A 14,814-nucleotide genomic window follows, 5' to 3' on the forward strand; every position below is an offset into this window, starting at 1 on the left:
GGTGATTGGACAGACGAACTCGTTCTTTAAAAAAGATCTGAAGTCTCTTGACCTTGAATAAACCGGCGAAATTCGATTTTTCTGCCTATGAAGTTAATGGGAATTTTTTTATTCTGGTTTTCTTGATATGTACTTGTACCTCGAAGTGTAGAGAATAGACCCAGGTGATTGGACAGACGTACTCGACCTTTTAAAAAGGTCTGGAGTCTCTTAACCTTGAACAAACCGGTTGAATTTGACTTTTCTGCTTTTCAAGTTAATGAGATGTTTTTAAATTCTGGTTTTCTTGATCTGTACTTGTACCTCGAAGTGTATAGAATAGACCCAGATGATTGGACAGACGTACTCGTCCTTTAAAAAAGGTCTGGAGTTTCTTGACCTGGGAGTACTTGGGAATTTTTTTCTTCTGGTTTTCTTTGTATGTACTTGTTCCTGGAAGTGTACAGAACAGATCCAGATGTATGACCTTCTTATACTCTTTGGGTAAAGATAAATAAAAACAATTAAATGACAAATATAAAACGTTTATTTATTGATTTTAGTTTGTTCAATAAAACTTAAAATGTATTTAACAATTATTTTTATTTTTTAATTTTCATAATATTTTTTAACATTTTTAATAGAATTTAAAATTATTTGATTAATTATGCAAATTAAATGTTTTTAAAAGTTTTTTCAGTGATTTGATATAGATATAATGTATAATGGGTATCAGGATCAGGAAATTGGTATGCAATAACACTCATACACATCATACAGAGTCATTCAGGATTAACGATCATCTATTAAGTAAAGAGTGTTCAACGTATTATTGTCTTCTATCTATTTATATTGGAAAAAAAATATTCTGTGGAATTTTATTATTATCATCTATGTAACAGATAATGTATGATCCAAAGAAAAGCGAAGAAAATTCGATTCTCAAATTTTAAGTAAATCAACAATTATTGTTATATTATAATCTTGTCAGAGTTTCAATCGAGTCTTGATTATTTAGGGTAATTGAGACCCGAAAAAACACAAAATACAGCTGTCTAAAACTTTTAATCGGTGATATTTCGAAATCTGTTTATCCAAAACGTATTTATTTTAGGTTCGAATTACCCTCGATAATGGGCTCTATAGCCTAAGTGTGTCCTTCGTGGACAGCCAATATAACCTAACCTAACCTCGAATAATCCAAAATTAAAAATCAATATTTTTTGAATCTTTTGACAATAAAAGTTGAATACGTAACTGTTATTGTAGCCCACGCTTTCTTTGCCGATCATTTTAGGTCTAACGTATATATATGTACGTTTAATTTTTTTTTCTAATTATCCCTGACGACAAAAAAATCTAGGATCTATTTTCCGGTCCTAGCATATATTTGAATTTAGGAGTAAAATTAAAAACCGATTGCACAATTTATAGGTTAGAATGTATATTTCGGAAAACGTCCAAGACATTTTTTACATTTATTTGACGTTTTGGCCTACGACCATTAATTGTAGAATAGGCTTTAGAGTCATATATATGACTTTGGTGCATGGTAATATATACAAGATTAATTTTTGGGAAAAATTAATTATAAAGATTAATTCTCACATACAATAAATTCTTTGAAAGCATTATATGGGCTGTCATTCCCGAAACTGTAGCATTAAAACAGCAGAATGACAAACAGAAATCGTGTTTTGTGGAAATTATATTTAGATAACCCCCTGCATACTAAATTTCATGAAAATCGTTGGTGCCGTTTCCGAGATTAAAGTTTCCTATGTAACTATATTTTCTAAAAATGAAACCTAGTTAGATCGATTTTTCGCCCCCGAAACCCCCTGCACTAAACTTCTAAATTTCATGAAGCCGTTGGGGCCGTTTCCGAGATTTCAAACATATAAGATAAGATAAAGAGTGTGATTCCATTTTGATATATAAATCTAAGCTTAATTTTCGAGACTAAGACGAGATTTTCCAATACCTTCTTTTGCATGTGAGAATTATCTTTTGGCAGGATGTAATAAAATACTTCCAAACTGAATCGTTTGAAAACTTATAGCTCTGTTCTAAAAAATAATTTCCAACAAGCGATTCGATTTTGAAGCTTAGTACGCGGATTTACAAACTTATTTAAATTACCCGTATCTGGGGAATAATGGAATAAAAATTGGTGGAAAAACATGTTGTTTGAAGCAGATTTTCTATTAATCTGTCTGTTATTTAAAATCATAACCGAGTAATCTCGAAGGTTTTCATATTAAATCTCATTTAAACTAATACTGATGGCCAAGAAGATGCAACGTTACAGAAAAGTCCTCGTTATGGTCGTCTGTAGGGGGTTTTAGGCAGTACTCTATAATCCGACAAATTCGGAATCCGAAACTGCCCTGCAAAACGTTTGCCGGATTAAAGGGGGTCCACTGTAGTTGAACATTAATCAATGGTTTATCCACGGACCTTGAAGGATGATAATAGTACCCCAAAACCTCAGACAAACCCTTCATACCAAGTTTCTGCATTATTTTAAACGAGACTTTTAACATAAAATAGTCTTGTAATAAAATTTTTGTTAGGTTATAATTCATTTGCCTAATACGTCACTATTATAAGAAAAAAAGTAAATATTTCAAGAAACTTAAATAAATGCATCATGAAAAAATAATTGTTTCATTTTGACTAGTTTCATTTCCATATTATTAAAATCTAAAAAATTTTCCTACAAAAGTATCAAAAACACTTTTTTTTTTCTTTACTCCCTCCCTCTCTCACTCTCTCGACGATTTCTGAAAATATTTGATTTTTGTAAAATTGAAAAGCTAAAGGGCTAAAGATTAGAAAGGAAGGAAAAAAGAGTGGATATGGTTTAAGGATTATTTTATTGTAAAGAATAAAAGGGTGAAGGTGATAACAGTTGCTCGGAATCTTCATCAATTTGTCGTGTAGGAAACCCAAGACCATCACCCAAGCTGAAATTATACATTCATTTCATAATAACTAAAACGTAATTACGTTTTGAATCAAACAATTAATGTCAACTTAATAGACATAAAAAAACATTTCACTTGACATATTACATTTTATGACGTCATCATACTTTGCATTCATAAATTCTACTAAAGATATCGTGGTGTAATTTTACCACAAAAAACTCACTACGAGATTTACTGAATCTCAAAAAGCTCCCCTTGATTACTTAAATTTTGCTTAGGGCAGTGTTCTGGTCGATAAATTTGAAGAAATCGATCGATTTTTAAAGATAAGATTCTTAAGAATATGTCCTTAAACGGATTATTCAAAATTCGAATTATTTTCGGAGATACAGCGGATTTCTGGTAACAAAATTTGAATTGATTGCTCTGTACTGCGAAGCTTCTGCTGCTTCAAAAAAAGGCAAAACAGCTCGGTTAGAAAAAATTACTTTGCAAGACATTGCATATGGAGTAGAAGGCCCAATGTATGGATCTGGGATCGCCGATTAATCCAAAAAGAGTGATATTATTATCCGAGTTACCCTGGCGGAGTCTCTATTACCCGGAGTCTCTCAAATTTGTCGTTTGATCGAACATTGTCAGTGGAATTATCATGTTCTTAATTTGGGGATCTCAGATGATCCCACTAGTAGGTCTTACATGGACGACAATGAAATGTCCAATCATGTAGAAGCTTTTAGGGAACTAGATATGTTTGGATCCGAAACTTTTAGTCGATTGGTCCTGGAAGCACTCCTCACAGAGAGGCGCTACTTATGGCCTCTGCAGAATCATATTGTTTCAAAAATCACCATTCCGCTGGAGTCGTACGGTCTCCATGTGATGAGTTGTTCTCAAGGAGGGCACAGAGTACCTTTAGACCTAAGTTCTAGGGTCCTATTTTGTGGTTCCCTTTCATATTGGGAACCACTTCATATCAGCGGAATTATCATGTTTTTAATTTGGGGATCTTAGATGATCCCACTTGTACAACAATGAAATGTCCAATTATGTAGAAACTTTCGGGGAATTAGATATGTTTGGATCCGAAACTTTCACTCGATTGATCCTGGAAACACTCCTCACAGAGAGGCTATGGGTTTTCTAGGCTGTCTCTCCTCTGCAGAATCATATAACTTCAAAAAGCACCTTTCCGCTGGAGTCGTACCATCTCCAGGTGATGAGTTCTTTTCAAGGAGAGCACAGAGTACTTTTAGACCTAGGTGCTAGGGACCCAATTAGTGGTTGGTTCCCTTTCATACCAGAATGAACGTAAATGATTTTTTTGACGCCATAAAATATAAGTATGTCTGTAAAAATGATAAATAAAATTTTGGTTAGTATTAAAATAAATAAAAATGAAAAAAAAAAAATTTAGTTTGGTTTACATAGTTCGGGCGATTTTTTATTAATGGTTAAATTATCACAAATTGAATTTGTGAAGATCTAAAAAAAAAACGAAACAAAACAAAGGTCTCTAAAATCATGCATCCATATTTGATAGCCCTCTATGTATGGCTCATGCAACTATTGATCCAAGTTTTGGAATAACATGCAACTTACAACTAATTCGATTATCGATGAATAATAATTAAGGTATTTTTTAATTTTAAATCCGCTCCGAATGTCTAAGCCAATCAGTTTATTTTAAATATTAAGCCCAGCGCTTTTAAAATAGCTGGATATTTAAGAGACGACTTTTTCTCATGCTTTCTCTTAAAAAATTTTTTGGCTCTTTGGTATTTCAACTTATCTTTAGCCGAGCAGGCTTTCATTGGTTGCGTTTAGTTGAGCTGATCGCTCAGTTTTACTCGATTAGTATCGACATTTCATCTATAATTAAGCAATACTGAGCGATTAATTCAGCTAAACGCAATCACTATTCCCCCAGAGAAGAAATACTTTAATGTTCAATCCACTAAATGCTGGGTAACTAATTCGTACTAATGTTAACTAGACATCGAGGCGGATTTGAACTTAAAATTAAAACTTAAAAAATAAATACACTCCGCAAAAATAAAACCGCAATACTTCTTGTTTCGTTAAAAATACACAATATTTGCAATCATGTAACCTTGATTCTTTTGGATTCAATCAGGACTCATGGTCTGGTCAACAAGTTTAAATTGATGAAATATAGAGATAAAAGTCGTAAAAATACGTTGGATTCGGAATTATGTTTAGAAAAATATAAGATTGCCGATGATAAATTTTAATTTAATTATGAGTTCATCGAAGATCCATCATTTGATGAACAGAGGCGACTATAGTTAGTTTATTAATGATTGAAGAGAGATATCTATATTTTCAAATTTATAAGCATCACTTGCACATAATATATTCCAATTTGATGACGTAATATGGGTATCACTATACGAAATAATACAAATAAGTTTGACAGATATATTCATCGACATCTGATTATAATAAATATAAATACTTATTATCTATGGATATATTATACCCAGCTGTCTACACTGAACTAATTGATGGTCTATGACTCATACCGCTATGACATCACAGCAAGGCTTACCTGCGTTTTAGGTCACGTGATATAAAGTTTAAAAATAACGATTTTCAATTTAAATTTTTTTAAAGAAAAAAGGTCTTTTATGACTCGAAATCAGAATATTGAAGTATATTTTTACATAAATTTCAACTTTTTTCAAATTTCATGATTTATTTTTGACTATAATACCCTATTGGTCTTGGATATGACCCAATAAGTTACATTACTGCAAATATTGAGTATTTTTAACGAAACAAAAAGTAACGTGTTTTTATTTTTGCGTAGATTATTTGAAATAAATAAAAACGAGACGATTTTTTGTAAGGAATAAAAATTTATTAATATATTTTTTGTATATATATAAAAAAAATTATTTTTTATTAAATTAAAAATCGCAAATCGTAACAACAAAATGAATACCATTTTGAGTTCGATGATTAACGAAGACATAGAATTTTACATACTTAAAAAAAAGAAAAAATAAAACAAAATGAAATCGTTTTGAAAATATATTTTTACCTTGAACACTTTTCGTTAGCCAATTTGTACTGAAAATTTATTACTTTATTGACCGACAAGATCTTTTACAAATCCAATAAATTAAACAAATATATAAAAAAGAAAATATGAAAAATTGAAACAAAAAATTTATAAATACGAATAACGCGAGTGGTTTCGCGAAACCATTTTAATCGGATGGATGGATGGATATCGAATTATACGTTCATTGTTTTATCAGAGGGCGGATTGATACGCATTGTTTCATCGGTTAGTATCGCTGAATCAAATGACGCTTCGGCAGCATTGTTTTCGGTTATCGAATCATTTTCATCATCGTCAGATCTAAAAACGTTATTGGATATTTGAAAATAAAAACAAATTGATGTTTTTAAGAGACCCCACTTAAACCTTAGGAAAAGAAAATCATGGAAATTTTAAGAAAAAACACTTTGCTTAGATTCGAGGTAAATTGATATTTTGAAAATCCCGAAACAGACTTATGAACTGTATCCAAGACTCTTAGAACATGATTTATGAGATTTTGAGGATTGTTTATTTCTCTCTACATTTGACCCTCCTTTAGTTATAGACTACAAGCCCATGCTAAAAATTTTCAGGTGAAATTATCCACCAGGAATTATGTTGAAAAATACTAAAAGCGTAATTCTGGCTGTTTCAGTTTTTCCTGAAAACACGAATAAAACGACATTATCTAAAAAATTTTCGCCTAAAAAACCTCATGTATACAAATTTTCATGAAAATCGTTGGAGCCGTATCCGAGATTGCTGATAATATATATAAAAAGAGGATTTTCGCATCTCTATATAGCTTCTCCGAATTGGGCTAGAGAGAATTGAAAATATTGAATTTGGGTTCAATTAATATCAAGGAGGAAGTGCCTTTTAAGAGTATAAACTTTCCAAGCTCATGTCCTCCTTTTTTTCGTGGAAGTATATTGTTTTTTTGAAGTTTTTAAGGCTTTTCGCACCTTGTCTGATGGATATTTGAGCTCGAATAAGTTGAGTACAATTGTTTTTTTTCGCTTATCAAAAAAAAGTTTCCCTGGCTAGACTGCTATTTAGACACCGCCCCAGTTATATTCGAATCCATCACAAGTGTTTTTCCATAAGGTTTATGCAGGGTCCGATCAATTTTCTCCAATTTTTAGAATAATTTTTTTTTTATAAATACTTATTTACACTACGAAGAATTAATTCGCTAATTGTAAGACGAGTCGAACATATTTTAGAATTTGTGAGTTATCGTGTCCACAGACAGACAGACAGACAGTCAGACAACCGAGAATGGACTAATTAGGTGATCTTATGAACACCTATACCAAAATTTTGTTCGTAGCATCAATATTTGTAAGCTCGAGTTACAAACTTGGGACTAAACTTAGTATACCTTGATATATTTCATACATACATAGTATAAAATGTGACTTATTGAACAATGGGTCATGTACCTATGAAACCCATAAAAACTCAATAGTATCCTTGATCGTTATCGGTGTAGCGAATCATTACAATTAGCGAAATCTTATCGATTATGAAGATAACTTTGTAGTTGAAATACGTTTTTATAATAAAAAAATATATATCTAGAAATTGGAATCAATCGAAAATTTAAAGAATTATTTATGCTGCATACGAATTTCGGCTTTGGTTTCTTTGTGTAATGAGATATCAGATCCAATTTATGCTAAGATTTTAAAAGTTCTCTAAATCAAAACTAGTACGTGCAAAAAATTGATTGATTTCAACTACTTTTGGAGCCATTTAGCAAAAGCTTTTTGATTTTAAGATGTTTCACATACTTCTAGTAACACTTTCACTAAATTCCTTCAGTTTCACGGAACAGATATTAAATGTATCATTCAAAAATCGACCACTAATTTTAATAGATCCAACTCTTTTTTATAGCCCTTTACATCATCGTCGTATTAACCCTTGGTGGTGCCTGGGGCTTTAAGGGAAGACGCCCTCTTTGAAGGAAAAACGAAATATCCTACAGTTCTCATTTATTATCTTTAATAATATTTATAACATTTCCAAAAGCATGTGGGGCCCCCTGAAGCTTACGAGACCAGGGGTTACAGCTCTCCCTGGACTCCTGGTTAATACGGCGCTGTTTATCATTTATGTATAGTATGTAGGTCTACGGGAATCAATTAGTTGGGTAAGATCTAGATTTTAAATTTGAAATCGAACATATTTTCGAAGAAAACTTTGGGTTTTTTTAGCCTTAATACATAAAATATTGTTCCATTGTAAGTTATTGAAGCACTAAATCTAAGGCTGAATTTTTATTTAAAAAAAAAATGAAAAAACAAAACAATATTAAATTGGAAATAACATCTCATAACATGGAAAATTGCCTTATAAAAAATTTACTGTTGCAAAAAAGGGTCATTTAAGGGTCCTTTTTTTGATATTTAACAATCTCAAATCAATGTACAATGAACTCTAAAGCGTAGCACAAATTGAGACGCAACTTGATAAGTTGACGTGAGGTAGTTTTGTATGTAGTCACCATGCCCTGAATTCCCAATTCATTCCGATTGAATTCCGATTCAATCCAATATGAAATTTCCAGTAGTTAATAATAATAAAAACAAAAGAGGGGTACCGCAAGTGAGTCTCTAGCACCTAGACCAAGAGTGCTCTGTGCCCTCTTTGAGAACGATCTGACTAGACGTCTTCGGGTAGTAGACGCTATTAAAATCGAATGAAGCTAAAGGATTCTGTCAAGGCCAGACGCCACACAGAAAGCTCACAGCTTCTCCGTCCTGATCTCCCCCAGGATAGATGGATCTAAGATTTCGGACTCGAACATTCTGAATCTAACGACCTGCAGATTTCTGCCGGTCCAAATAACATGTATTGCTATTGGATTGAATCGGAATTTCAATCGAAATCAATTGAAATTTTTTCCAATTAAATCCGAATCAACATTTTAATTGGTTTCAATGAGAATGAATTGGAAAATTTTTCCAATTGAATCCTATTCATTCCGATTGGTTGAATTTGAAAATTCCGATTCATTAACCTCCCCTAAAATTTTCAGAATTGTTTTAGACTAAGTGTCTAACTTCTGATAAACAAAATCAAGCTTTTGATTTAAAATTTCCTTGGTACTCGAACCTCCTTAATTAGAAAATTGGTGGAAACCCGAAATGATCTATGAAGCCCTATAATTTGGATAGATTTTCGGTGGTATTTCAAAAACCCGCTAGTTTTTTTGACAGGATTAGTTCCTAAAATGACCCCTTTTTTATTTTATTAGAAAACTGATTATTATCCCAAAAAAATAAGTGGCGAAAAAGAAGCATTAGCGCAAAAACAACTATTTTATTTATTAAAAAAAAGAAAAGAAAAAAAAACTGAAACCAAATTGAAAAAAACCTAACCTGCCATGTGTTGTACCCATTGAGTTGTACATGCTGGCTTGGTGCTGAGGGTGTACAGGAAAAACGATTCCATCGCCCAAACTAGAAACCAAACTATGTTCACTTGTTTTGTCAATTAAAAAAAAAAAAAAAGAAAAAAAAAAAACAGTCCCCTAACCAAATATATTTTGCAAAATCCTGAAATTAACACTGAACAAAAAAATTTCACTTAATGAAAACTCACCTGGTGTACACGGGCAAAAACCATAATTTTGATTTGGTACCAAAAACTTCTTGGAAATTTTTACAATGACCAACATTAAAACCATTTTTATCTTCTCCGGTACGAAAATATGGTGCACGAAATGCTTCTACATAAAAGAGAAAAGAAAGTTAAAAAGATCAAAAAAGCCTTCTTAGGGGTCACTCATAAAATACGTCACGTATTATTTCCTCTTTTTACCCGACTGCGCGACACAAAGGAGTGATAGTGTGTTTATCAGTCTATTTACCCGACTGCGGAACACAAAGGAGTGGTAATATGCGTATCAGTCTATATATGTATGTATGTTCCTTTAAGGATTCAGACACACTAGATATCGGAGTGATAATGTGTTTATCAGTCTATTTACCCGACTGCGGAACACAAAGGAGTGGTAATACGCTTATCAGTCTATAAATGAATGTATGTATGTATGTATGTGTGTTTCTTTCAAGCACACTAGAGACCAGAGTGGTAATGTGTTTATCAGTCTATTTACCCGACTGCGTAATATATATGTCTGTATGCATGCATGTATGTTACTTTCAGGTAGGCCGATCTTGACGATTCTAACGTCAATCGATTTGTATTAATCTTGCAATTGTCACTGAAAGTTCGGCAGTAATGAAAATTCAACATGGCGACCACCACACACCAATTCAACATCAGGATTGTCTCCTATTAGGCAATAATCTCTGAACGTCATGTTTTCTGTTTTCGTGACATATTGAATGACCCCCTTTTTTAAATGCATACCTAATGTTGTACGATTGTTATAAACCAGACAGCAATGGTAACCAAACAATGATACCAAACTAATTGCAAACATAAGGGCCACAAAAAACAAGAATAATATATGGAAACGGCCAAAACCTTCCAATTCTCCCTAAAACATTTTTAAAAAATTTTTATTTTAAATCTAAATGCACTACACTCAAGCTTTAAAGCTCTGAAAATTTTTACATACACATTTTTTTTTTTTTTTTGGAATCGTCTACAAGTATTTAAGCGCCCTAAAAGTCACTAAAAAATTGGGGGGCAGGTGAAATGACTCGATAATGTGTGTATAAGAATTTTCAAGTTGTATTTGAGATCCCTCACATAACGCAAACTTTTAATTTTCCTTTAGTAAAAAGTTATATACAGGGTGGGTCAGTTTAATCTATGCATCTTAATATGTCGCCAGAGGCGTTACCTATTAAAAATGACCTCAACAAAAATTGGAGACTTTGATGGGGGACATCATGTTCTGGCATCAGATTGGACCTAGTTCTAACATTTTTTCGAAAAACGCTAGCTTTCGAAGGAAATGCGGCTTAAAAATATATAATTATTGCATTGAATCGAAACGAAATACGTTTAAAGTTTACATCATTGTAGATCAGAGCCATGGACACAGTTTGGCCTCTTGGCGTTTGACCTCTATTGCCCTTGGCAACTTTTGACTAAAGCATTTTTTTGTATTTAGCATCGCAAGTCACATTTCCTCCGAAAGTTAACGATTTTCGAAAAAATGTTTGTTATTTTATAAGGAAACCCGAAGAAGTAGGCCCAATCTGATGTCAGAACATGATGACCCCTATCAAACTCTGCAACTTTTGTTCAAGTTATTTTTTGATTGGTTAACTACAAAACGAACTTTAGCCATTATAGATTAAAATGTTTCACCCTGTATACTAATTTATAGAAAATCTAATCAAAATCTTTATTGAGTTAAAAACGAGTAACTTCTCTTGTTTAACTCCCGAGTTAAACTACAATGACTACTCGTTCTGATGTTCAACTCAAGAAGCGATACAGTAGTGACATCTTTGAATTAAATCGATCAAGTTCAAGTTCAGAGTTCACGTGGCCGATTCAAAGACGCTAGAATTCTATTCCGATTCAACAAAGGTTTCATTTATTATGTGAGCGTTTCTGGTAACTTTTAGGGCATGCGATTTTAAGCAAAGGTAAGTGGATTAAAATTAATGGTTATGGTTTAAAAATTAGTCAACGATGTTAGAATATGAAATAAACGTACACCCCGAAAAAATAAAAACCTCTCACTTTTTGTTTCGTTGAATAACATCTCGAAAACGATTATTTATACAACTATGAAACTCACATCAAATTCGAGTGAAAAAATAGGGCTAATGATTATAACAGTTTTCAAAAAACAGGAGCGAATTGAAAAATAGTCTTAAAATTTCGATTTCCACTACAACACATCGAATTGCAAGTAAATTGGGTTGCCGCAATTATTAGCGAAACAAAATGGTCCCGTTTTTATTTTTTCGGAGTGTAAAAGAAAAACATAAATAGTGACGGATTTAAGCGATGGGGACACTTAACAGATAGATTTCATTTTTATTCCGCTTTGTTTTAAATAAAAGTCAATTGTTGAAACAGAGTTCCTTATCGCGCGTTTTCGTGCTAAAAAATTAGATCGGAAAAAGTGTAACAATGAAAAACGATACCAGAAAACGAAACTAAAACTTTTCCAATCGATTCAGATAATATAAATAATATAAATTATTCGTTTTTTGTCAAAATTTTAAACGAAAAATATATCGAAAGGAACTACGTTTCAACCGGGTGTCCATAATACACCTTCCTTTTTTTTACGTTGAAAATCGGGCACCGTATAATCGAATTGATTGGTAAACGGTGAAATGTTTTTCTTAAATTCGCCACTGGATCGTGAACATGCAAAGAAAACAAAACACTAATCTAAATTGTGTGATAGATCTTACACTTATACGAACCCTCCAAAAGTAAATAAAATATCTGAGGGATGTTAGACCAATGTATAAACAATAGAGTAACGAATAACCTAAAAATAATATGAAAAATTTATAATTGTAAAATGATACACAATTATTAACCCATGGACAGTGATGGTCCATTTTTAATACGCATTTGCCACAAACACTGCAATGGTGCGCACGATCTGGTTTCACATGATGGCATTTATCACAATATCGTACACCTGAAAACAAACATGAAATCAATTCAAACTTCCAAACTCAAATTCTGTATTTCGTTTAAGAGATTGTCCATAAAAGACGTCACACCTTAAGGAGGCGGAGTGGATTCGCAAAACGTGACCATTTATGACAGGGTCGGGAGATGGGGTTGTTGCAATGTGTGTACTTGTACTTGTGGTACTACAAGACAGATATGGTCTGAGTACAATCGCAGGCGTTCCGAAGTTCTCATATCACTTCCAAGGGCCTCTGTTCGCAAAGTTGTTGCGGCTATCACAGGACACTGGCTGGGCGGCAAGCATGCTGAACGCTTAGGCCTGGCAGTGTATCACGACTACTGCAGGAGCTGTCACAGTGATGACGAGAAAGAGACAATGTCTCATCTTCTCTGTCACTGCCCAGCTCTTGTCATGAGGAGATGGACTTACTTGAGCCAGCCTCTTTTTGACGACCTCTCCGATCTAAAGTCAGTCGACGTCAAAGCCCTCCTGCTGTTCTTAAACAGCTCCAAATGGTTCATGGAGTAGTGGCCGGGGATGGGCCAACCCATTAACGGTATCACAACGGACCCTATGATCTAAGTGTGTCCCACCCAAGGATAGCCACTCTAACCTAACCTAACACAATAATCTTTGTATTTAAAATTGAAGTTACCCAGCGAAGTGGGTACTTCACAGCTAGTAGTTTAGCTTTGATCTGTTCTATTTTTTCTCTAAAATGAAAAGTTTTCGAGTAAATTTCACCCAATTTGAATGAGAGTATTTAATCAAATTACACAAAAATTTATTGAAAAAAAACTTAAACTTACTTCCAACTTCAGTGGTATTTGCTAAGGGTAAATTTTTCGCAAAATCTTCAAGAATTCTTCGTTGTTGTTGATCTGTATCGCATTTAACTAACCGATCTAGAACTGCTGGTGGTACTTTAAACTAAAACAAACATATTAAATCAGTCCAGTTCACTCTTAGTTTAGTTTTAAGATTACAAAAAACACTCACTTTAGAGGGCACTTCACCAATATTTGTAAACACTGTTTGCCAATAAGACCATAAGAACATCAAGAAAAATATATGGTAGAAAATTAAGTATGCGATACGTTCTAACATCCCTTTAATGTTAACTGCAACGAGAAAGAAGCCTTTATAAGCCTGTTTTAATTACATATTTAAATCTAAAATCAAGTCATTATTCTCCAGAAAAGTTATGTTACCAGAAACTTAACTTCCTGGAGAATAATTGCTCCACTAGATTCATATTGATAAGGATTATTTTCTAGATCGAAATACGAATAACTAGGTTGTAAAAAAAAGGATTTAAAGGTTACAAACTTACATATACACAATTGAACAACGTAGGCATAGTAAGACCAGACGACGATTGTTGTAATTAACAACACTGGTAGCCATTTTAATGCATTTATACACATTCGACAGAATCCTGGACTTTTTCTATGACCACTTGATACGGCCCCTGTTGGGTAGTCTAAATGCAATTCACGAGTCATTACTAAATTATGTTACACATATTCTATTAGATATTTTAATTATAATTATGGCTAATATTGTAATTAGATTATGATCGAAACTTATCGAATATACATAGTTGTTTAATTATTGATTTTATTTTAATAACATACTTTGTTTTTAGATCGAATTTAACGATTTTAAGAACACACAAATTCGTTAGATTAGCGAATTCAAGTATTTATATTTTTATCGACACATACTGCTGATTACAAGTATTATCACTCAAATGTTTTTTTTTTTTTGGTACTTTTACCTAATAAATACCAACTTCGAAATATGAAATGTTACTAATTTTAACTTTGTTCCACTGTTCCACACCCAAACTAAAATGTTGCGTTTCCATAGAGTTTCATCTACATTGACTTTACCATGGAGGTTATTGTAATCGTTTGGGCATAAACGATTTAAATAAAACGATTATTAATGTTGATCAAAACAGTTATTTCATTAAGCAAGCACACAATAATTAATATACAATGTCTAGGACTTGATCAGTCGTCATTATTCCGTGTTTACTAATCAGTTGTATTCTAAAGTTTAGTTTACAGTTACACTATTACAGTTATAAAGAAGGAGAACGGTCGCTATAGAAAATATTGTCCCCAAAATATGGACAAAATAAGTGAGGCGCTGGGATCGCTAAGTTGTCTCATTAAAAGCGGGCTGTTGTGCGCTAATTTCAAATGATCTATCAACGTTTAATA

General features: G+C 32.7%; 1 protein-coding gene across 5 annotated transcripts; it reads right to left on the reverse strand.

Moving 5' to 3' along the window:
* Positions 1 to 2,727: 2,727 nt before the first annotated feature.
* LOC123302767 (palmitoyltransferase ZDHHC20-B) lies at positions 2,728 to 14,214 on the reverse strand. 5 transcript variants are annotated; one of them, XM_044885850.1, is made up of 8 exons: positions 13,917 to 14,214; positions 13,583 to 13,704; positions 13,393 to 13,513; positions 12,363 to 12,586; positions 10,372 to 10,501; positions 9,598 to 9,724; positions 9,375 to 9,455; positions 5,818 to 6,303 (listed from the first exon to the last, which is right to left on the reverse strand). In XM_044885850.1, the coding sequence occupies exons 1-8, from the start codon at positions 14,086 to 14,088 to the stop codon at positions 6,177 to 6,179; spliced, it is 1,104 nt and encodes a 367-aa protein (XP_044741785.1). In that variant the 5' UTR covers positions 14,089 to 14,214; the 3' UTR covers positions 5,818 to 6,176. The 5 variants fall into 5 exon arrangements, with proteins under 5 accessions (XP_044741787.1, XP_044741788.1, XP_044741786.1 ...); XM_044885849.1 differs by having other exon boundaries at positions 12,351 to 12,586; XM_044885852.1 differs by lacking the exons at positions 5,818 to 6,303; positions 9,375 to 9,455 and adding an exon at positions 2,728 to 2,948.
* Positions 14,215 to 14,814: the final 600 nt, after the last annotated feature.

Source organism: Chrysoperla carnea, chromosome X (genome assembly GCF_905475395.1).
Source record: "Chrysoperla carnea chromosome X, inChrCarn1.1, whole genome shotgun sequence".
NCBI lineage: Eukaryota > Metazoa > Arthropoda > Insecta > Neuroptera > Chrysopidae > Chrysoperla > Chrysoperla carnea.